The sequence below is a fragment of the Capra hircus genome, chromosome 5, assembly GCF_001704415.2.
Source record: "Capra hircus breed San Clemente chromosome 5, ASM170441v1, whole genome shotgun sequence".
Lineage (NCBI taxonomy): Eukaryota > Metazoa > Chordata > Mammalia > Artiodactyla > Bovidae > Capra > Capra hircus.
Window position 1 is genome coordinate 40,699,006 of NC_030812.1, and position 24,660 is coordinate 40,723,665.

The 24,660-nt window shown below is 36.9% G+C and overlaps 1 protein-coding gene across 1 annotated transcript in view; it reads left to right on the top strand.

The window, feature by feature from the left end:
* Window positions 1-24,660, top strand: part of SLC2A13 (solute carrier family 2 member 13) — a 504,156-nt gene that overhangs the window by 321,497 nt on the left and 157,999 nt on the right. Inside the window, exons 5-6 of the mRNA XM_018047921.1 lie at window positions 516-679; window positions 10,011-10,131. Of these exons, the coding sequence (XP_017903410.1) occupies window positions 516-679; window positions 10,011-10,131 (285 nt within the window). The remainder of the gene's footprint in view (window positions 1-515; window positions 680-10,010; window positions 10,132-24,660) is intronic.

Here is a 24,660-nt window from a genome sequence, read left to right on the forward strand (position 1 = left end):
TCTCCTGTCTCCTGCCTTGCAGGCAGATTCTTTACCACTTACTGGATGCCAGATAACTTGATATATTCTTTCTTTTTGTGTCTTTCAAGAAATTCTTGTACTAGATTTTTACTTTCTTTAAGATTAAGCAGTTCTCTTTGTTTTTTTAAGTACATACATTTACAGTGTACAGTGACTTCTGATTGATTCCATGTATTTGGAGCTTCTCCTTGATAGTTTTAGTGAAACTACAGCTGTTGCTGTCCCTAGGTGTGGAGTGCATGTAACTTTTAAAGGTTTTAGCCCTCTATTCACTTGCTTGAGTATCTCTTCTTAATGATACAGAGTTATAAATTTCATCTGGACATAGTCACTGTATTGTGATCCTTTAAATGGTTTGCATGATTTCCATGTTAACTTGACATTATTTTTCAGTTCTTCCAGGTATGATTTAGTCAGATAGATACTTATCGGTATGAATAACTGTGTTTCTCTGAATGACTAACAGCAACAACTGTTTTATTCTTGCCTCACAGGTATTACAGTGCAACCATTCTGCAGATGTCTGGTGTCGAAGATGATAGACTTGCAATATGGCTGGCTTCCATTACAGCCTTCACAAATTTCATTTTCACACTTGTGGGTGTCTGGCTTGTTGAGAAAGTGGGCCGCAGGAAACTTACATTTGGTAGTTTAGCAGGTAGGTATTGAAGAATTCAGTTATAAACTTCTCTAATGATGACAAATTAATCTTTTAAAATATAATACCATTACCACTTCTAATATAATTTTTGTAGCCATATAATAGAGTTTTTCTATTCATATAATAGAGTTTTAATAGAGGTCAGGAAGCAATAGTTTGAACTGGACATGGAACAACAGACTGGTTCCAAATCCGGAAAGGAGTATGTCAAGTCTGTATATGGTCATCCTGCTTATTTAACTTGTATGCAGAGTACATCATGCGAAATGCCAGGCTGGATAAAGCACAAGCTGGAATCAAGATTGCCAGGAGAAATATCAATAATCCCAGATATGCAGACAACATGACACTTACTGCAGAAAGCAAAGAATAACTAAAGAGCCTCTTGGTTGAGAGTGAAAGAGGAGAGTGAAAAAGTTGGCTTAAAACTTAACATTCAGAAAACTAAGATCATGGCCTCTGGTCCCATCACTTCATGGCACATAGATGGAGAAACAATGGAAACAGTGACAGACTTTATTTTTGGGGGCTCCAAAATCACTGCAGATGGTGACAGCAGCCATGATATTAAAAGATGCTTGCTCCTTGGAAGAAAAGATACAACCAACATAACAGCATGTTAAAAAGCAGAGACATTACTTTGCCAACAAAGGTCCATCTAGTCAAAGCTAGATGGGTGGTAGTAGTCACGTGTGGATGTGACAGTTAGACTATAAAGAAAGCTGAGCACCAAAAAATTGATGTTTTTGAACTGTGATGTTAGAGAAGACTCTTGAGAGTCCCTTGGACAGCAAGGAGATCCAGTCCATCCTAAAGGAAATCAGTCCTGAATATTCATTGGAAGGACTGATGCTGAAGCTGAAATTCCAATACTTTGGCCATCTGATGCAAAGAAATAACTCATTGAAAAGAGCCTGATAGTGGGAAAGATTGAGGGTGGGAGAAGGGAATGACAGAGGATAAGATGGTTGGATGACATCACTGACTCAATGGACGTGAGTTTGAGTAGGGTGCAGGAGTTGGTGAAAGACAAGAAAGCCTGGCATGCTGCAGTCCATGGAGTCACAAAGAGTCGGACACAACTGAGCGACTGAACTGAACTGAATAGAGTTTTTCTGAAAAAAATGTTTTAATAAAAACTTATTATGATATGTAACTAGAAATTAGAATTGTCGTAACAATTAGAGCCTACTGTGGGTAGCATTTTGCTGTTATTTAAAGCTTTACTCAAAGGTACAAAATGAAAAGCAAAGTTCTAACATATATTTTATTTTTAAGTATGATGCGGTGAAAGGGCTGCACTCAATATGCCACCAAATTTGGAAAACTCAGCAGTGGCCACAGGACTGGAAAAGGTCAGTTTTCATTCCAGTCTCAAAGAAAGGCAATGCCAAAGAATGTTCAATTGCACTTATCTCACATGCTACTAAAGTAATGCTCAAAATTCTCCAAGCCAGGCTTCAGCAATACATGAACCGTAAATTTCCAGATGTTCAAGCTGGTTTTAGAAAAGGCAGAGAAACCAAAGGTCAAATTGCCAACATCTGCTGGATCATGGAAAAAGCAAGAGAGCTCCAGAAAAAACATCTATTTCTGCTTTATTGACTATGCCAAAGCCTTTGACTGTGTGGATCACAATAAACTGTGGAAAATTCTGAAAGAGATGGGAATACCACACCACCTGACCTGCCTCTTGAGAAATCTGTATGCAGGTCAAGAAGCAACAGTTAGAACTAGACATGGACAACAGACTGGTTCCAAATAGGAAAAGGAGTACGTCAAGGCTGTATAGTGTCACCCTGCTTATTTAACTTCTATGCAGAGTACATCATGAGAAACGCTGCACTGGAAGAAATACAAGCTGGAATCAAGATTGCCGGGAGAAATATCAATAACCTCAGATATGTAGATGATACCACCCTTATGACAGACAGTGAAGAGGAACTAAAAAGCCTCCTGATGAAAGTGAAAGAGCAGAGTGTTAAAAGATTGGCTTAAAGCTCAACATTCAGAAAATGAAGATCATGGCATCCAGTCCCATCACTTCATGGGAAATAGATGGGGAAACAGTGTCAGACTTTATTTTTGGGGGCTCCAAAATCACTGCAGATGGTGACTGCAGCTATGAAATTAACAGACGCTTGCTCCTTGGAAGGAAAGTTATGACCAACCTAGATAGCATATTGAAAAGCAGAGACATTACTTTGCCAACTAAGGTCTGTCTAGTCAAGGCTATGGTTTTTCCTGTGGTCATGTATGGATGTGAGAGTTGGACTGTAAAGAAGGCTGAGCGCTGAAGAATTGATGTTTTTGAACTGTGGTATTGAAGAAGACTCTTGAGAGTCCCTTGGACTGCAAGGAGATCCAACCAGTCCATTCTGAAGGAGATCAGCCCTGGGATTTCTTTGGAAGGAATGATGCTAAAGCTGAAACTGCAGTACTTTGGCCACCTCATGCGAAGAGTTGACTCATTGGAGAAGACTCTGATGCTGGGAGGGATTGGGGGCAGGAGGAGAAGGGGACGACTGAGGATGAGATGGCTGGATGGCATCACTGATTCGATGGACGTGAGTCTGAGTGAACTCCGGGAATTGGTGATGGACAGGGAGGCCTGCCGTACTGTGATTCATGGGGTTGCAAGGAGTTGGACACGACTGAGCAACTGAACTGAACTGAACTGAACTGAATATGGAAATAAATTTGGAGCTTTTTTTTTTCAAAGTTCTTCAACAGTGGAACATTGGAACCATATAATTTCTTCACAAAGTTGGGACAGACTCTTTCCGTGTTTGAACAAGGCCTAAATCCTACAGTAAATTCTGATTGATTTGGTATGTTTTCTGTGATAACTTAATAAGAAAAACCCTTCTCACTTTAAAGTATCTTTTGTCTTTAAATTTGCCCGTTTTATTTATTATTTCTATAATGCAGGGGCTTTTTCATTAGATAGACTTTTTCAGAATGATAACCTTCTCTGACACTTTCTTCACATGTTTGTATCAATGAATTTTCTAATCTTTTTCAAATATACAGGCAGATTTCTACTTATCAATTAGCTATCTTCTAATTATTTCTTTGTAAGTTTATTTAGAGTAAGAATATATTTTTCTATTAAAATATAAATCTTCTAGGCCAGCATTAATTAAATTTTATTTTAACTAAATATAACTAAAGCATTCATCCAATAGAACTGCTTCAAGTCACTTGTCCCAAATTTTGATGAGGAAATGCATTTAGGGTTTCATACTCAGTTATCAAGAATACATACTCCCTCTCACCCTTAACTCCAGAAAGAAGAGTAGAATGCATCCACCTTCTGTTTTTGCCTTGAGTGAAAGCTTTGAGCTGAATAATGTAAGTTGAACTACAGTATCAGAACTGAGGGGAAGGCAGGGGGAACATTGATTAAAAGGCAAAGGTAATTGCAACAGCCAGTGTATACAGGGAAACAGGAGGGTAAGTGAGGAAAAGTGAGGGACAAGAGAAGGTTAAAAGCCATACATTTACAACCTATTCAAGGAACCACAATTGTCCATGCCTGGAGAAAAAGACTACAGAGACACCAAATAGATGAGGACATAGCTTTTTTTACTTAATATGAGAAAAATATAATAATCAGACCTATGCAACAACAAATGAGCTGCCTCATTAGGATAGTAAGCTCTCAACAAAAGGATAGACGGCCATCAGGCAGTGATGTGCTAAAGACAGATTCCTGCAGTGGGTTGAAAATTGGTTCTGCTTACTCCTGAGGTTCAGATAAACTCTAAGAAGTGGTAATAGCTGCTTTAAAAATGTTTTAGTGGGCACACTTTCTGTTTGACAGGACCTTAGTATACTGCTGCCTCGAGAGATCTATTTTTTAAATAAAATTTTGGGTCTAAAATTTGGGATTTGGCTTTTGAGATTTGAGAAAAATGCTGATTTTGAGATGGGGAAAATAGTTTTTCTAGCTCCCTCTGTCCCTTTATTTGTTGTGTTACAGGAGTTTGAGTCATTATAGATACAAAGCCAGACTGGGTTTGAATTTTGTGACATTGAACAGGTTCTATTTCCTCATCTATGAACAGGGATTAATTATAGTCCTTCATAGGTTTATAGTATAGTCTGAACACATTAACACATGTATAGCATTTCAAACAGTACCTGACCCAGACAATGAAACGTTCAAAGAATTTTGCTATCACAGTATTGTTACTGCCAAAGAGTGATTATTTGTTGTTTTAACCATGATCCAGGAGCATTCCTGAACTCCTCTTCTGGATGTCATGTTTCACCCCTCCATGTAAGTCCTCTTCCCCAGGGATTTCCAGAACCTGTCGCTGACTATTAAGAAAAGTGAAGTGAAATGAAAGTTGCTCAGTCATGTCCAACTCTGCGATTCCAGGGACTATACAGTCCATGGAATTCTCCAGGACAGAATATTGGAGTGGGTAGCTTTTCCCTTCTCCAGGGGATCTTCCCAACTGAGGAATCAAACCGTGGTCTCCTGCATTGCAGGCAGATTCTTTACCAACTGAGCCATCAGGGAACTTGAAAAAAAGAAAAAAGAGATCTGGGGAAAAAGATTAAGAGTTTCCAGGTACTGCCTTTATGAGCAACCAGGAGGCAGTTTTCTTTCCTGCCGAATGAAGAGATTGTCATTAAATTTGTAGTATTACAAGAAAGATCAGTTCTCTTAGCCAGCTTTGAAAATATTAAAAGTCAGGACACTGCAGAATGTGCTACCTTTAAATTATTCATAGGTTATATATTTTGGATTTCTTTGTACAAAGAGTTTCTTTGGGTCTGGCTAAATGCAGTTTATTTGTAGTACTTTTTAAAGACTGAGCACCTAAAATATTTTTAAGAATTTGTTTATTTAGGTTTTTTTGTTTGTTTTTTTTTTTTTTAATGTAGCACAGGGAACTCTACTCAGCACTCTGTGGCTACCTAAATGGGAAGGAAATCCAAAACGGAGGGGACATATATATTCATATGGCTGATTCACTTTGTTATACAGCAGAAACTAATGTTACAGTATTGTAAAGCTAGTCACTAGGTTGTGTCCAACTCTTTGTGACCCTATGGATTATAGCCCACTGGGTCCCTCTGTGCATGGGATTTCCCAGTCAAAAATACTGGACTCGTTTGCCATTTTCTTCTCCAGGGGATCTTGCCAACCTAGAGATCTAACCCATGTCTCCTGCATCAGCAGACAGATTCTTTTCGTCTGAGCCACCAGGGAAGCTGCCAAGCAACTATACTCCAATCAAAATTTATAAGTAAATAAAGAAATAATAACATTTTTAAAGAAATTATTTTGACTTTTTTTACCATTTTTCATCTAATAAAATAAATCATAATATGTTTAATATTCTACCAATGCTAGTATTAGAACACTCTTCTATTTAAAATTTCTTAAATTAGCCTGGAATTTTTAAATTTTTCATTCACTTTTATTCCATATTTTGTGTTTTATTGATTTTTTTTATATTGGGTGAAATTTAGTAAAAAAAAAAATCAAAATAACTTTTTGAATAGGTACTTGTTCTTTAAAAATTACTATAAACAAACTGTATTTAGCTAGACCAGGACAAAGAAACTCTTTATACAAAGAAATATAAAATATATAGTCTATGAATAATTTTAAATGTAGGACATTTTGTGGTATTCTGACTTAATATTTTCAAAGCTTGCCAAGAGAACTGGTCTTTCTTGTATTACCATCTTAATGACAGCCTCTTGATCCTTTTAATAGAGGAAGGCTTATATCTATGTAATTTTATTACTTATAAATCAGAAAGCCAGAAACACTGTGTTATTTTCTGCCAGATATTTTGGTAGTGGAATATTCCCTAAAATATCACTCACAGGTTGTCTTCATCAGAATTACCAAGGGTACTTTAAATTGTGAATTTTGGGGGGCCCAACTCCCAATCTACTAAATTGGAATCTCTGAAAATGAAGTCTGGAGCATGTGTAGGTGATACTTAAGCACAAAAAGTGTGTTCTGTTTGAGTCTTGGGTAAGGAAATTTTTTAAAAAAATATTTACTAATAATACAGGCCCTTGTATCAGATAGTTAAGGTAACTTACTTCATCGGGTATTTTTGAGGATTCTATTTATCCAGCATACTACCTCCTACGGAGAACATTTTTATTAGGAAAATGATATCAGAATTCCAAAATGCAACAGTATAGATGGCTAAGGAGGGACTCCTTTCTTATTATATAAAGAATGTGCCCAAACCTCCCATTACACTGGAGGAGATCCTTTCATACAAGGCCTTTCTTCATTGAACTCAATGAATCATTGAATCCATTAACAATCATAGAACTATTGAAAACTATAACAACTTGAAATGCCATTGAGTCACTGATAAAGCAGCTGTGATTTGTTAAGGGAGAGGAAATAGGTAGTTCAGGTAGTTTAAAGCCTTAAAGAGACTTGTGCATATGATAGGACGGGTGACCATTTTAAAATTTACTCTATAAATTAAGTCATTTAAGACACCATTCCCTTCCCTTAAGGAATTTATCATCTCATAAGATAAGAGTTTTTACTCTGTCGCCGGCTACCACAATCACCTATGAAATCATATTATCTGATCCCCATTTTATAGAGACTGATTCAGAGGTTGAGGTACATTCAAAACAGTTCCACTTTCAATAGGAAGCCAGGATTGAGAAAGAAGACAATAATAAAAGTATGACACTGACTTTTAAAATATTTCCATCCATACTAGGTCAAAATAGATTTGTGTTTAGGAAATGTAAACCTTCAACTAGGAATTTTGTGTATCCAAATGGCCTTTTCCCCAAATTTTGCAAGTTGGTTGGACTTTTTTGAGATGGATCCAAGAGATATAATATCTATACTGCAGAACTCTCATCTGGAATATTTCTCCCATTCTAATCCACGACCTCAATTGAATAGTCTTAACTTGTTATTTTCTTAGAAAATAGCCAGCATTGCAAAAGTCTGTAGTACTGTGAGATCTGCTCTATGCCAGGCACTAGAATTGAATATATGTTAATATGTGTTAAGTATACTATCTTAGAGTTTACAGTTTATCACAGGGACCAATTATTTTAAGTAGTGCTATGAAAGAAGAGTGCCATGTTTCCTTTGCATCCTAAAATATCAACTTTTCGTGATTGAAGCAAATCTTACCTGTCCCGTGACAATATTCTGTGGAGGTAATTTTGGAAAACTTAGGACCCAGCTTCTTTGACAGACAGATTAACAGTAAAACTCTTGGTTTATTTTGCTTTGTTTGAGGAGAGAGGGATGACGTTTATTTACATGCCCAGTAAATATTTTTTTTTTTGAGAGATAGACTTATTTTTTGTTTCCCAATTCAGGAATTGGTAGTTTTTTGAGAACATAATACCTCAAACTAGCTCTAGTTCTATTTTGAATTTTAAGCCAACAAGGGGAAAATGAACTGAGATTATATATTCATGACTCTTCAGCCTGGTGTGGTAAAATAGGCTTCTGATCTTTTCTTCAAGCCATCTCCCTCCTTTTCAGCTTTCTTCTAGATTTTGAAAGTACACTGCTGCTGCTGTATTTAATAATTATAGTACAATAATTAACACTTTTAGCTTTATAAAAATCTTTCACATGTATTGTGATATTTAAAATTCACTGCAGTTCTGCAAGATGAATATTGCAACTAAGCCTCATTTTACAGCAGACAAAATTGAATGTTGGAAAGGTTATGTGCATTGTCCAAGATCATGGAGTCAAGAAACAGCAGGGTGAGAACTTAACCACAGTATCTAACTTGACATATCACCTCTATATTAAACACAAACACTTCAACAATTATGTAATCCAGTTCCACTTTAACATTGCTTCCCAAAGTTGTTCTTTTATCCATTTGAAAAATACATTTCATCATTCCTAAATAATTTCCTCATTTATCTAATAGAAACTTTACTGCTACATAAATGACCACCCTGAGTTCCATATTTTAAACATATTGCCTCATTCTAGTAAATTAAACAAACAAATGCATCCATATTTTCTTCTTTCTTCCCATGACCTTTTTTTTTATTCTCACAATGGCTGGAACAATAGTCAGAAATTTGAAAACTTTCTTGTTTCCTGTCAGCATTTCTATAAAGGACTCAAAAATGAGCTTTTTAAGTGATATATGTGTGTGTGTGTGGTTTTACATGATTATATATATATATATATAGATATAAAATGTTATATCTTTTAAAGTGATTTTGTATAAAATCACATTCTGTACCCTAAAATCAAAGACAAATATTCCACTTCCAAATGCCAACAGGAAAAAGAATTGAATGTATGTGTTATATCATTTCTGGGATTTTTAAGTATTTACAAAATGTTACTCCTTTTTATGAGAAATTCTCTTTCACCTGTTTTTGAAATATTTAGTTTGTTACTTTTTAGTTTATTATTTGGATCGTACTTTGCCAACGTTACTTTGCCAACAAAAATCCATCTAGTCAAAGATATGATTTTTCCAGTTGTTATGTATGGATGTGAGAGTTGGACCATAAAGTAAGCTAAGCACCAAAGAACTGATGCTTTTAACTGTGGTGTTGGAGAAGACTCTTGAGAGAGATCCAAGGAGATCCAACCAATCAATTCTAAAGGAAATCAGCACTGAATATTCATTGGAAGTACTGATGCTGAAGCTCCAATACTTTGGCCACCTGATTCAAAGAACTGACTCACTGGAAAAGACTCCGATGCTGAGAAAGATTGAAGGCAAGAGGAGAAGGGGACGGCAGAGGATGAGATGGTTGAATGGCATCACTGAGACGATGACATGAGTTTGAGCAAGCTCAGGGAATTGGTAATAGGCAGGGAGGCCTGGGTTGTTGCAGTCCATGGGGTCGCAAAGAGTCGGACAAGACAGAGTGACTGAACTACAACTACCATTTGGATTCTACATGATCGAATAACATTAGAACAATTTTCTTGGTAATGGACGGAGCACTTGATATAAATCCATTGCCTTTTGTACTTCCTGACATGTTAGGCACTCAGTAATGTTAGTTATATTAATTCTTTTTGAGACTGTCAGCAATCCAAAATGGTGTTTGTTTAGAAAGTTATTACCAGTGCTTGGCTAACAAATGTATTTGATTTGAATTTCATTCTTGTCATTTCTCACAGTGAACATGCTAGTGAGTTTTTATGACAATACTTATGTATGAGGATTTTTTTTTTTAATCCAATGAAGATATATCAAGGTGTTTTTTTTTTTTTTTTTCAGAGAGATGTCTTGCTAAACCCAGTCTGCTTTGAAAGAATGTTGTCAGCTCTTCTCTGATGTAGAACATGTTTTTTTTTTGTTTTTAGGTACCACTGTAGCCCTCATTATTCTTGCTTTGGGATTTCTGCTGTCAGCCCAGGTTTCTCCACCCATCACTTTTAAGCCAATATCTCCTTTAGATCAGAACACTACTTGCACAAGATACAGGTGAGATTTTATAATGGTCCCCTTCCTTAACCTAAGTTGGTAACTTCTTTGTTTACTTATAACTTTCCTAAAATATGAGAGATGAGTAGGAGCTTCCTAGGCATCCAGACTTAATGGTGAAAACACATGCTTCAGGAAAAGTGAGTTATTAGACACAATTTTGGTGATATTTCTCTGGAAATTGGAAGCATATATTGATACAGAATCTAAGCAGGAATACTGAGAAGCTATTTTATATCATATATGACTCAGTGACATCTACATTCTAAGTGAAATGAACTTTCATCAGTAATTAAGCTTTTCCATGATGTACAAATCTGATACACTTATTATCTGGATATTCTGTCAGTTTCCATGATGTACATGTCTGATACAGTTTATTATCATTTGGATATTCTATCAGTTAATCTTTACCATGTTCCACAAGTATCCCTTCATTCATTGAAGCAGAAAAGAATTTTTCCTCTCACTAGTAGGGTTCTTGAAGAGCAATAGAAAGTGGGAAAATGTGCTGGAAGAGTGTTTTAATCATCAGCTTCAGGTTTAAGTTAAGTTAAGCAGTATACACCCTATGTGATAGATTAATAGATAGAGAAATGGATGAACGGATACATCGGGTGACAGATGCACTGAAGAATGCACAATTGAATTAATTAAAACTTGAATGACTGAACAGGTCAATTAATAAAATTATCAGTAGAGTTCCACATTCCTTCATGGTTGTGATTCCCTCTTAGGGCTTCTCAGGTGCCTCAGTAAGAATATGCCAACACAATGCAGGAGACGTGGGTTCAATCCCTGGGTCAGGAAGATCCCCTGAAGAAGGAAATAGCAACCATATCCAGTATTCTTGTCTGGGATATCCCATGGGTAGGGGAGCCTAGCAGGCTATAGGCCATGGGGTCACAAAGGAGTTGGACATGGCTTAGTGACTAAACAACAAAGAGTTTCAAAGTTTTTTACTTCATTTTAGTGGCTGGAAAGGTTAGCAACCCCTTTAAAATGTATGGATCGAATAGCTTTAAAAATAAATAATGGTATTCCTTCAGCCTCAACTACATAGATGTAAGTCTCAAATCAAAGGGTAAATCATTTATTAAGTCAGGTACTCCCATATGAAATTAAAATATTACATTGGTACACTAAATTCCACTTGGGATCTCTTGGAGCTTCTCATTTAACAGAATTTATGGTGCCTTCTTATTACAACAGTGAGGAAGACATATGTAATTATGTCTTTCTGGTTGCAACTTGTGATATCCACTTGCCTTTGGAAATGAATGTTGCATATGTTTATCACTTTACTATTTTTTGACAGTCTTTATGTTCTAAGGAAGATGTAAAGGTGTCTTAAAAGAAGTTAACCTTAACATAGACTATTTCTGTATATAGAGATTTTTACTTTCTTTGGATATCTGACCTCAACTGCTAGAAAGATGGTAGGCCATTGCTAGAGTTCTGCATGCTCTACTTTTGTTTTTCTTGAAAGATATTTTTTTAATTACAGTGTTTTTAGCTCAGTAACCTCTAACAAATTATTAAAAAACTACTATTGTTTGAGAAACAAAATACTTTTTAGATTTGATGTCTGATTTAGATGCAGCAATTTAGACTGAGAAGAAGATTGATACACTGTCAGGTCAACTAAAGGCAGAGATTCAGCCAGAGAATATGAATGAAAAACTTTTATGAAGTTCTGATACAGAAAAGAAATAACTAGGTTTTTAATGATTTACATAATTAAATAGCTTTCCTGATATCAACTTTTAAAATTTCAATAAAGATATTTATTGCTGCTGTACTATAGTTCATTGCATGGCAATTTGTCATCATCAATCTATCAATCCTACTAATCCATCTAAATTATTATCATCTACCTATCAATATAGGTAGGTGACACTAAAATATTTTTTTCACCTACCAATTTAAGATAAAATTGTAGTGGAGTGAGAGAAGTGTACAACTTAATATTGTTCATATCACAAACTGATAACGTTTTTAAAAACAGAACCAAATTTTCTATGTCTTCTAGAAGTCACTGAATATGCAAAGCAATTATTTCTCATATAGTTTCTTTTAGAGAAACATAGGTTTTGTGAGCAGTTGATAGTATTTATAGTATGTATGTATGTATAGTCTGAATGATTTTATAAAATATATCCGCAGTCCCCTTAATGATTTTGTTGTTAAAAGTATCTATACACATATCTCATTTCTTTACAATAAATATGAAAAATACAGTATATAACATACATGAAAGTTATTAAGAGAGGAAATGCTGGGTTCTCATCACAAAAATGATTTGTTTCTTTAATTTTATATATATAAGAGATGATGGATGTTCATTAAACATTGTGGTATCATTTCATGATGTATATAAGTCAAATAATGTAAACCTTAAACTATGCAAATCTTTATGCCAATTGCCTCTCAATAAGACTGGGAAAAAAATTAAAAAGAAGATAAAAATGAAACTGTCATGTTGCATGACTTTAGGATCAGTAATTCTCATGCAGTAAATAAATATAGGTGGTATACTTTCTTCTTGGAATGATCTGTATGGGAAAACTGAGCAAAGAAAACAGATTTAAAAGGAGAGATGGTTTAATCTTAAGAACACTGTATTATTGGTGGGAATGTAACTTTTTCTTCATTTTGGAAATTGATATACTTTTGCCTAATAGAGACCACTTTTGCCTAGACTGCTCGGCTCAGCACTTTCACTTGAAGAAATCTATTGTGATGGGTATGTAATTCCCTCTGACTCGACTCTGTTAGGCTAGAGAAGATTTATGGAAGTGAATGGTTCAAGAATAATGGTTGTTCTTTATTTTAATTCAAAAAGTGTTTGTGTGGCATCACTAGGTAGATTAGAACCACAAACATTGTAGATTGGGATGCACTAATGACTTTGGACCCAAGACATTGACTACCTTAAATAATTTCTAATAAGAACTTATGCTTTTTAGAATTTTTAATTGATGATATTCTTTCCAAGTCCTGGTTAGATTTTCTGAACCAAATGTATTGAACAACATCTTTCAGATCTCAGTTCAGTTCAGTTCAGTTCAGTCGCTCAGTCATGTCCAACTCTTTGCAACCCCATGAATCGCAGCACGCCAGGCCTCCCTGTCCATCACCATCTCCCGGAGTTCATTAAGACTCACATCCATCGAGTCCGTGATGCCATCCAGCCATCTCATCCTCAGTTGTCCCCTTCTCCTCCTGCCCTCAATCTCTCCCAGCATCAGAGTCTTTTCCAGTGAGTCAACACTTCGCATGAGGTGGCCAAAGTACTGGAGCTTCAGCTTTAGCATCATTCCTTCCAAAGACATCCTAGGGTTGATCTCCTTCAGAATGGACTGGTTGGATCTCCTTGCAGTCCAAGGGACTCTCAACAGTCTTCTCCAACACCGCAGTTCAAAAGCATCAATTCTTTGGCGCTCAGCCTTCTTCACAGTCCAACTCTCACATCCATACATGACCACAGGAAAAACCATAAAGTCTGACACTGTTTCTACTGTTTCCCCATCTATTTGCCATGAAGTGATGGGACCAGATGCCATGATCTTCGTTTTCTGAATGTTGAGCTTTAAGCCAACTTTTTCACTCTCCTCTTTCACTTTCATCAAGAGGCTTCAGATCTACTTTCTGCAATTAAAATTGTGTACAGTCACAGACTGCCAACTAAGTCTTAGGAAACATAACTCCAGTTGGGGGTATCATCTTAATCACTTATCTATATAAGAATACGGAGAAGGCAATGGCACCCCACTCCAGTACTCTTGTCTGGAAAATCCCATGGATGGAGGAGCCTGGTGGGCTGCAGTCCATGGGGTCCCTACGAGTCGACATGACTGAGCGACTTCCCTTTCACTTTTCACTTTCATGCATTGGAGAAGGAGGTGGCAACCCACTGCAGTGTTCTTGCCTGGGGAATCCCAGGGACGGGGGAGCCTGGTGGGCTGCTGTCTATGGGGTTGCACAGAGTTGGACGCGACTGAAGCAACTTAGCAGCAGCATATAAAAATACACATGCATACACCAAATATGGCTTTTAGTTCCATGCTCTCAAATTACTAATAATCATATTTTCTTATAAGAGCTATCTAAGTTTGAGAATTCAAACCTTTCCTGCATAACTTCCCTGAAATCTTTGACTTTTTATTATTTATAAGTATGATCTCAGTAGGGGCTTCCCCAGTGGCTCAGAGATAAAGAACCTAGCTGCTAATGCAGGAGACCTGGTTTTGATCCCAGGATCAGGAAGATCCCCTGGAGGAGGGCATGGCAACCCTCCAGTATTCTTGCCTGGGGAATCCCATGGACAGAGGAACCTGGCAGGCTACAGTCCATCCGGTCACAAAGAGTTAGACATGACTGAAGCAACTGAGCACAGCACACAGCACGTGATCTCAGAATATTCAAATCACTATCAAAAAACCCTCACAGTAAACAGATATTTCTTAAAGTATACAGCTGTAGAATTGCAGATACTCTCACCCTAGGGCTTTCATTCACATTGTCACTCATTCATTCATGCATGCATGCATTTAAAAAATATTTTGGAGCACATACTCATAGGATTATATAAGGATGAGTTAATATATAGAAAGCACCTAAAGCAGTTCTCAGCACATAATAAGCACCCAATAAATATAGCCATTGTTATTATTAATAAAACCTATAATAAAATATGAGATTATGATGATGAGTAGAAGTCTTTCCCATCTTTTGAAGAAGAAGAGTTTTAAGCAGGGTAGTGACTTGACCAAATTTTCTATTCTCAACTTTCTCTCTGGGGCACAAAGGGCACATATTGATATGAGGAGACTAATTATTAAAATTGCCTATGAGAGAAATTAATAGTTGCCTGGACTATGGTGGTGATGCACAAGATAAACAGGTAAACAGATTCTAGATAAATCTAAGAGAAAAATCAACAGGAATCAAAAATAGGAAATTGATTAACTATCAGCAACCAGATAGAATAGATCATAGAAGTCAGTTACGGTAATTAAAGGAGAAATTTACAAGAAGGACTGTGCTTCTAATTTATGGCTCATTTTCCTATCAATATTTTTCAACTGAGAATCTTACCTAGAACCATCTACTGTTGTTGTTCAGTTGCTCAGCGCCAAGACCAACTCTTTGTGACTCCGTGAATGCAGCACACCAGGCTTCCTTGTCCTTCGTCATCTCCCAGAGCATGCTCAAACTCATATCCATTGAGTCAGTGATGCCATCTAACCATCTCATCCTCTGTCCTCCCCTTCTCCTCCTGCCATCAATCTTTCCTAGCATCGGGGTCTTTTTTTAATGAGTCGGCTCTTATCATGTGGCCATAGTATTGGAGCCTCAGTTTCAGCATCAGTCCTTCCAACGAATATTCAGGATCGATTTCCTTTAGGATTGACTGGTTGGATCTCCTTGCAGTCCAAGGGACTCACAAGAGTCTTCTCCAACACAATGGCTCAAAAACATCAATTATTCGGCACTCAGCCTTCTTTATAGTCCAGCTCTCACATCTATACATGACTACTGGAAAAACCATAGCTTTGATTAGATGGACCTTTGTCAGCAAATTAGGGGCTTCCCTAGTGACTCAGACTGTAAAACGTCTGTCTGCAATGCAGGAGACCCGGGTTCGATCCCTGGGTTGGGAAGATCCCCTGGAGAAGGAAATGGCAGCCCACTCCAGTATTCTTGCCTGGAAAATCCCATGGACCATGGAGCCTGGTAGGCTACCATCCATGGGGTCGCAAAGAGTCGGACATGACTGAGCAACTTCACTTTCACTTTGTCAGCAAACTAATGTCTCTGTTTTTTAATATGCTGTCTAGGTTGTTCATAGCTTTTATTCCAAGGAGCAAGTGTCTTTAAATTTCATGGCTGCGGTCACCATCTGCAGTGATTTGGGAGCCCCCCAAAATAAAAGTCTCTCACTGTTTGCATTGTTTTCCCATCTATTTGCCATGAAGTGATGGGGTTGGATTCCATGATCTTTGTCTTTTGAATGTTGAGTTTTAAGACAGCTTTTTCACTCTCCTCTTTCACCTTCATCAAGAGGCTCTTGGCCATAAGGTGGTGTCATCAACATATCTGAGGTTATTCATATTTTTTCCAGCAATCTAGATTCCAGTTTGTGCTTCATCCAGCCCAGCATTTCACAGGATGTACTCTGCATATAAGTTAAATAAGCAGGGTGGCAATATATTGCCTTGACGTACTCCTTTCCCAATTTAAACCAGTCCGTTGTTTCATGTCCAGTTCTATCTGAGAAGGTACATTCCTCACCCCCACAGATCTGCCTCACCAGGACAAGGGAGAGTAAGTGCTTCAAGTACATCTTCTATTAAGAACCACTTCAGTTTCTTTTTTTTAGCTGCTTAACTGCCAGCTTTCTTTCATTCCTTTTTTTCCTTCTTGAACATTATTAAACGAAGAGTACAAAAATAATGTGGCTCTTTTTCTGTAGAGTAACGTTTTCATGTTTCTCTCTCTAAATGAAGTTTCCAGACATCCACGTTGACATAGTATTCCTTCATCTATAGACCTCCCTATGTTTGTGACACTAGTTTTCATGAACTGTGTTATGCCTGCTGCTGCTGCTGCTAAGTCGCTTCAGTCGTGTCCGACTCTGTGCGACCCCGTAGACGGCAGCCCACCAGGCTCCCACATCCCTGGGATTCTCCAGGCAAGAACACTGGAGTGGGTTGCCATTTCCTTCTCCAATGCATGAAAGTGAAAAGTGAAAGTGAAGTTGCTCAGTCGTGTCCGACTCTTAGCGACCCCATGGACTGCAGCCTACCAGGCTCCTCCGCCCATGGGGTTTTCCATGGGATTCATTTCATTTTTCTTCACCATTAGCCAACCTTGTGTGATTGAGCACTTGTCATTGGCATTAGCACTGAGACTATTAGATTCAATCATAAAACTTTCATAAGACCTTAGAAATGTATGGAAACCCTATTAGCCCCTGTTTTTTTCAGCATTTAGCATATTCGTGAGTGATAATGTGTTTGTTTCCAGTAATTTTTAGCAACTTAACAATGAATATAGTGTTCTACTGTGAATGAGACTTATTGTTTGTTGACTTTTATTTTCTAAAACCTACAGATTTCCTTTAAAATTCTCAAATTTTAATTTTTTGGTCTGATGATACAGCTTAATAGGCCTTGAGGTTAATATTAAATAAAACTACTGTAGAAAATATGCTATATCTGTTGAATAATATCCACAGACTTATTTCCGATAAAGATAATTGTAATTAAATTGGTAGAAAAGAAAAATGAGATCTGAAACAAAAAGCCAATATAACCTTATCATATATCTGTATCTCCAAACAATTGCATATGTCTTATGCTAGCATTTAAATACCCAATATGGAATTTGACATCTGGATATAAGGATGATCGAATAGATTCTTGAAGGAAGTTAACCACTTATGGGACATAATCATTGAGTTCTTCATGACCTTTTTACCTTGAAACCTGTATTTTCAGTCAAGGACCTGCAAAGCCACCACAATGGCAAATATCCCCTACTTAAATCTTATTTGTTTTCCACAATCATGAAGTGCTTCTTGGGAAGCCTTAAAGACAAAAAACAAGGCTTTTTAATTTTAAGATTGCAAAAACTGGGAGAAGAGCATTCAAGGAAGAGGGAACATATGTGTACAGGCCCTAAGCAAGGAATATGGCTTCTTCAAGGAACTTACCCATGAGCAAGAGAACAGTACAAAAATAAACTGGATGGCAGGTCAGTGACAGACCATACTGGGAACCTCAAAAGCCATGAGAATTTTAGACATCATTTTAGAATACTGAGAAGCCTTTAAAGATTGATAACAATGACTTAATCAGACTTGTGTTTCTAAAAGATCACTCTTGCTGCTTAGGAAAATTGATTAGGGAAGGAAAAAGTGTGATGAGTGGAGATCAGATGAAAGAAATTGGAAGCCTAGGCAAGAAATAATGCAACCTTGACAGTGGTAGTGGAGACTCAAGAGATTTGGGGGCTATGGGCCCCAAACAGTGTAACAGTGTAACAGGCTGGAAGTCAGATGGATGACATACAAGAACAAAGACTCTGGACATGGTTAAGATAGTAATCAGGGAACAGGAGTCTGGAGCTATAGAATCTCCCTGGAGCTCACTTCTTAGAACACAGTTTCAAGGATGCAAGTTAGAAGAGCCTTTCCCTTGCTTTCCAGTTAAGTTCAGCAGTCCTGTAAAAAGAACAGTATTTACTGTCACTTATACTTTTATTTAAAATGTCATTTTTCCTCCCTCTTGAACTCAAAAGACTTTTGAGAAAAACTCTTGCAAAAATGGTCTTAAGTAAAGGGGGAAGAAGTAAAGGGAAAGAAGTAAAGGGGAAAACATGTGTCTCTGAAACTTACGAGGATTTTTATTCTTATTCTAGAACTCTGATCATTACAATGAATAAATAAAATCAACCTGGAATTCTGTTCACATTTCAAGTCAGTCCACTCTAGAATATTATCCCAATTTTGTCCTATATTTCAAAAGAGAATACATTATGCAGTAGTGTGACAATAATAGACTGTAGTCATAACCTCTGGTATATTTCCTTATAATAAAGACCAAGAAAACTACAAATAAAATAACTACTAGATAAGATTTATAAAAAACTTAACTGTTCTCTAAATAAATAAACTCAAGATCACCTTCTTGTAAACCATGAAACTGAACAAATGATGAAAAATGTTTCAGTTCAGTTCAGTCGCTCAGTCGTGTCTGACTCTTTGTGACCCCATGAATCGCAGCAGGCCAGGCCTCCCTGTCCATCACCATCTCCCGGAGTTCACTCAATCTCACGTCCATGAAGTCCGTGATGCCATCCAGCCATCTCATCCTCGGTCGTCCCCTTCTCCTCCTGCCCCCAATCCCTCCCAGCATCAGAGTCTTTTCCAATGAGTCAATACTTCGCATGAGGTGGCCAAAGTCCTGGAGCTTCAGCTTTAGCATCATTCCTTCCAAAGAAATCCCAGGGCTGATCTCCTTCAGAATGGACTGGTTGGATCTCCTTGCAGTCCAAGGGACTCTCAAGAGTCTTCTCCAACACCACAGTTCAAAAGCATCAATTCTTCAGCGCTCAGCCTTCTTCACAGTCCAACTCACATCCATACATGACCGCAGGAAAAACCATAGCCTTGACTAGACGACCTTAGTCGGCAAAGTAATGTCTCTGCTTTTGAGTATACTATCTAGGTTGATCATAACTTTTCTACCAAGGCGTAAGCGTCTTTTAATTTCATGGCTGCAGTCACCATCTGCAGTGATTTTAGGTATTAACATTTAAATATTAAATGTTATATTTAATAGTTATTGAATGGAGGTATTTTTCCATCATGTTGTGAAAGCATGTTACATAGCTCCTAATGTTTTCCCTGTCTGAGACTGAAAAATGCCTATTGCTCTGGACCAACCTTTTAATTTAATTTAATTTTTTTAAACCAAGTGTAGCAACCTGATTAAAAGAATCTCATCAGTGTGTGTAACTTTGGAAACTATTATTGTAGGTGACTGGGTGGCTAGGTGAGTGAATGGGTGAATAGATGGTTTCAAAAGAAGGTAGATGATACTGACTAAAGGAAGATTTTTAGTATATAAATAGTATATAGTTATAGAATTTTTAGTATATAGAATTTAGATATATGTGCTATAAATTTTGGCAACATTTTGTTGCTACTAGAGCGTTGATAGTTTAGGGAATTTTCTTCCAAATGCATCACCTTTACTTCTGCAGTATAATCAGTAGTACCTCTTGCAGCTATGCTAGCAGACACAGCAGCATAGACATGAAGATCTCTGGGCAAACAGCAAGTCTTTGTTCAGGTAATGTGTCCATGAAGTTTTTAGATTGTTACATGGTTGTAGTACCAAGAGGAGTTTTTCCTACTATAAGTAACTCAATTACAAAATAAGATAGTATGACACATGCCTCTAGGACTATTAACATCTGTGGTATATGGTGAATAGGGCTACCCACTCCAGTATTCTTGCCTGGAAAATTCCATGGTAGAAGCCAGGTGGGCTACAGTCCAGGGGGTCACAAAGAGACCTGGAGGTGGGAGGTGCATTGCAAAGAGCAGCTAACACTATATGGTGAATAAATTAGAAGTCTAGAAAAAATGATATCATGTGTTGGAAACAATCTGGTTTTAGAAGGAGAGAAGCAGAAATTTATTCTTGTATAATTCTATATAGTTTAGCAAATCAAAGAATACAACACTTTAGGACAATATGTGTATACATTTGTAATAAGTTTATTCATTTAAGAAACATTTTTGAGGTCAGTAGGTCAGGGAATATTAAGATTAAAGGAAAAAAAAAGAAACCTTTCTCCACATGGAGCTTACAGCTAGGAGGGAGAAAGATACCAATAAATAATTGCAAAGCAGTATGATAAAAGTTGATATATGTATCAGCATGCCTGGTTGTGACATCACCTCTCCCAGGGCTGTCACACAAGGCTACACACATGAGAGCTCTTAACCATACATTATTCTGGATCCCTTCTTAGAGTCATGCTTTTAACTGCATAAAAGAAATTACATAGCAGTTCAAAGAAAATCAATAATATTGAAATATGGGTGCCAAATTATTTTCCAAATAAACTTATTATATAGTAATCCATGTCCTTCTTTATTAATATATTAAATAACAGATCTAATGCAGAGCTCATGCCATTGTTTCAAAACCATGGAGAATGTAAATGGTATTTTGAAATTTCTGCAACTACTATAGTAGGATATAAAAATGTATGTGATTTCTATTGTTCTCAGTGGTTTACTGCCCAATTTCATAATTAAAGGAAATGCTAAATTTCAGTTAAAGGTTAATGAATTACAGATATAGTTGTTGTTTTTTTTTCCTCATCTGCATTTAAAACCTCTATTTTAAGAACCCCTCATGTAGGAGTGAGCTTGATTTAATTTTTCAAGGATGAGTAGGAGTGAGTAGGAGTGTCTCAGACCAATAAAAGTGGAAAAGCCTCTGAAGGCATGAGAGCAACCTGTGCAAAGACATGGATGTGAAATAGATTTGCTTTTCAGGAATTTTATAAAGTTTGATACCACTGGGGAAAGGAGTACCAGTCACAAGATGAGGCAGAAGTAAAGGCAGGGCCTTATATACTAGGTGAAGACAGGTGGTAGAGGGAAACCATTCAGCAGCACCAGATAGGGGTGTAGCATCATCAAATGCAAGTTTACGAAGAGTTTTCTGCACAGATTTTAAAGCACAGTAAATATGAACAAGTTCCATTCGAAAAACATATTCACAAGCCTGATTTGGACGTGTTAAGTCCTACAAAAATTGCCTAGGTACCAAACTAACACAATCAGCTATATAGTACTGTAATATAATATATTTATAGACTTTTCACACTAATGATACATAAAAACAAACACACAAAAAAGCTTTTTTAATCTTACAGACAGTACATTGAAAAGTAGAGTAGTGCAGTTCAGTACAATAGCTGGCATGCAGGAACTGACATCAAGCGAAGAGGTAAGAAGAATTACTGACTGCAGGAGGGAAAGGATGTGGGAGATGGTAGAGCTGAAGGATCATCAGCAATAGCAGGAGAGAAAGCTGCAGTTTCACTCATGCCTGATATTGATGGGAATGGATGTTTGTATCTTTGAAATTTCCCAACTTGAAGGTTTGTACATAGGGGACTTGCCGAATGTATTGGAAGGAGGAGACTCTGGCAGCCCCAGGGAGAGATAACAGAGTCTGAAGTTACTGCATGATGGTTATCTTAAAGACAAAACTATCTGTGGAGATAGGATTAGGAGTATACTGGTTTAATATTAAAGAGAAAGGATTACAAAAAGGTGTTTGGACAGTTCAGCTTTATAGATATCCATTGTAGCTTAAGTGACCCCAGGTGATATACCAAGGGAGATAGATGGAGCATAATTCCAACAATAACTATTATTATTTTAAAATTATAATAGTTTCCATTAATTCTTTACTATATATAGACATCTTTGCACATTCTTTTTGAATATTATCCCATGTTATCATCAAACTCCCCTAAGAAAAAGATACTAGTTATCTAATTTTACGGATAAGAAAATAAGGCTCAGAGAGTTTATATAACCAGCCTTGAGTGATGTAACTGGTAGACTGCAGAGCCCCTTTGTTCCCTACATACTCTCTCTGCTTAGTCCACTCATGGCCTTGTGGCATTTTTCTCCATGTGCATCTGAATTGCATAGTTAACAGTGAATATGTCTGTGAAAACCTATTACTCCTTGGCAGTTAGCATTGATCATTATGTGAATTCTATGGTAATTTCATCGTAGAATAAAATCTTTGGAAATGATGTACATTATGACCAATTTGCAGGTAGATAATAAAGTACCCTTCACAGAGGTTAAAAATGCACTGCTCATTTTTATCATTATCAGTAAATCATAAAGATATTGCCAATAGCCCAGATGAGAGTTAGAATTTAATTTTTTAAGTTTCTTTTTCTTTCTTTTGTTTGATTTTGAGTTTTATATGGTAAGGCTATGCTGATGAGTCTTATTAAATCAGGAATAAAAATTATTTCATGACAGAACCTATTAACATTTCTAGTTCAATTTGAAAGCAAAGGAAACCTTTGTCTAAATTGATTAGTATTTATATAAATGTTAAACTTTGTGGAACCTAAATATTTAGTTCTTTCTGAGTTTTTGTTTTTATCATTGTGAGATTGATTTGTGACTGTGTTGGTTAGGTATCTTCACAGAAGTTTAGTTAAATAATACACTTATGAAATTTAAGGTAGTAGTTTATCTCTCAAAACAGCAAATCCTTTAAGTCTTGGCCTGTGTAATCAAATTCAGCAAGAATGTATATTATTCTTATTCATATATATATATATACAATTATGTATTATATTTTTATAAAACCCACAATTAAATGAACATATAAATTCTTGGCAGTTAGCATGTACTATTTACACAGATACAGTCCTTTACCTTCAGTTTCATCTTTCATATCACATAAGTGTGTGTGTGCATGTGTGATGGCTTGCTATAAATTATAAAAATAAACAAGATATCTAAACAGGCTAAATTAATATTGCTGCTTTTTGTTATGCAAATGTGTGTACCCAAGTGGTCTTCCATTCTTATGCAAACAGAGAGTGCCATTTTCAGTTCAGCTACAGAAGAATTTCAAGAGGGGTTAAGAGTGTTGTACTTTTTTTAATATCTATTCTACTACTATCTATAAGCCACCTTATTTTACTTAATACCTAGATTGTTGAAAAATATGTCCTTGCAGTAGAACTCAGAATTTTAAAGAGCCATTTATATAACTCCTTATTATAGAAGATAATAAATAATAACTCCTTATTATAGAAGGCTTCCCAAAGCTGGACAGTAAGGAACTGGGTGGAATTAGATGGGATAAAGGGAAGAAGACAGCATCCAGGACACAGAGAATAATATGTGTCCAGAAACAAGAGGAAGATTACTATAGTCTACCAACTACAAGTATAGTTATCTTCTAGTTTCAAATACTCAGTTGCACAGAATTCGTATTTTCCACTTCGATAAACTATGGGCCTCATACAACTAGTTTTTTGGAGATGCTCTGAGGAATGATAGTATTAATTTCTGGTGTGAGGGTTCTAGCAGTAAGAGAAACGGCTTAACCCATGGAAGGGGGTTGCTTCCTGAGGGTTCTTTAAAGTGTTTATTTTAGGCTTAGCAGAGCTGCATCAGTTCTCCAACTCAGATGGTATACAACTCTCTTCTGTCCCTTTCCCTTTCTTTTCCAAGCAGAGGGACTCACTTGCCAGTCAAAATCAGCATCATCAGTGAATGTCAGTTCCCAGGGCCTGGCCCAATCACTCCCATCCCCTGCTGTTGTTAGACAGGTAGGCATGTGGAGAGCTTTACCAGGAGTCCCCTGAGTTTGTAGAAAAGAACAGCCAAGACCCTGCCCATGGTCATCTCTGTTGTGGAGGCTGAGGAGCATAGAGACTCCCCAGCCCCCACCAGGCTCGACAGTGCCTGCTCCAGGTGTCTGTCAGAGACTAATTCAGAATTCAAAGAACTGGGGCTTTCCAGCCATCTGTGGCAGAGGGCATTCCCTAGGGAAGACTCTATGATGGTAGTTCTGTCACAGATATCTCTCATGCTTTCAGCTATTAAACTTCAGAGAAATTTTCAGAAATGGGGTGCTGCCTATAATTCCTCTCAGAATTTAAATTATAAGAAGTCATACATAGAGGTAAAAAGGACTTTAGACTCTCTCATTTAAAAAAAAATATGTGATGATATTAAGAATATTATTATCAGACTTGTATGCTACAGAGATGTACAAGAACAAACTTTGGGGTCTAAATTGAGACCTAAAATGAAGGGAAAGACTCTTGTCAGGTATTGGTGACTGAAATGACTTGTGATGTTATTTACAAATTAATGTTGCTTAACTGCCCAGCTTTTGTGGCTTGCCTTTCCAAATGGAAATTTGTAACTTGAAAGGAGGAATT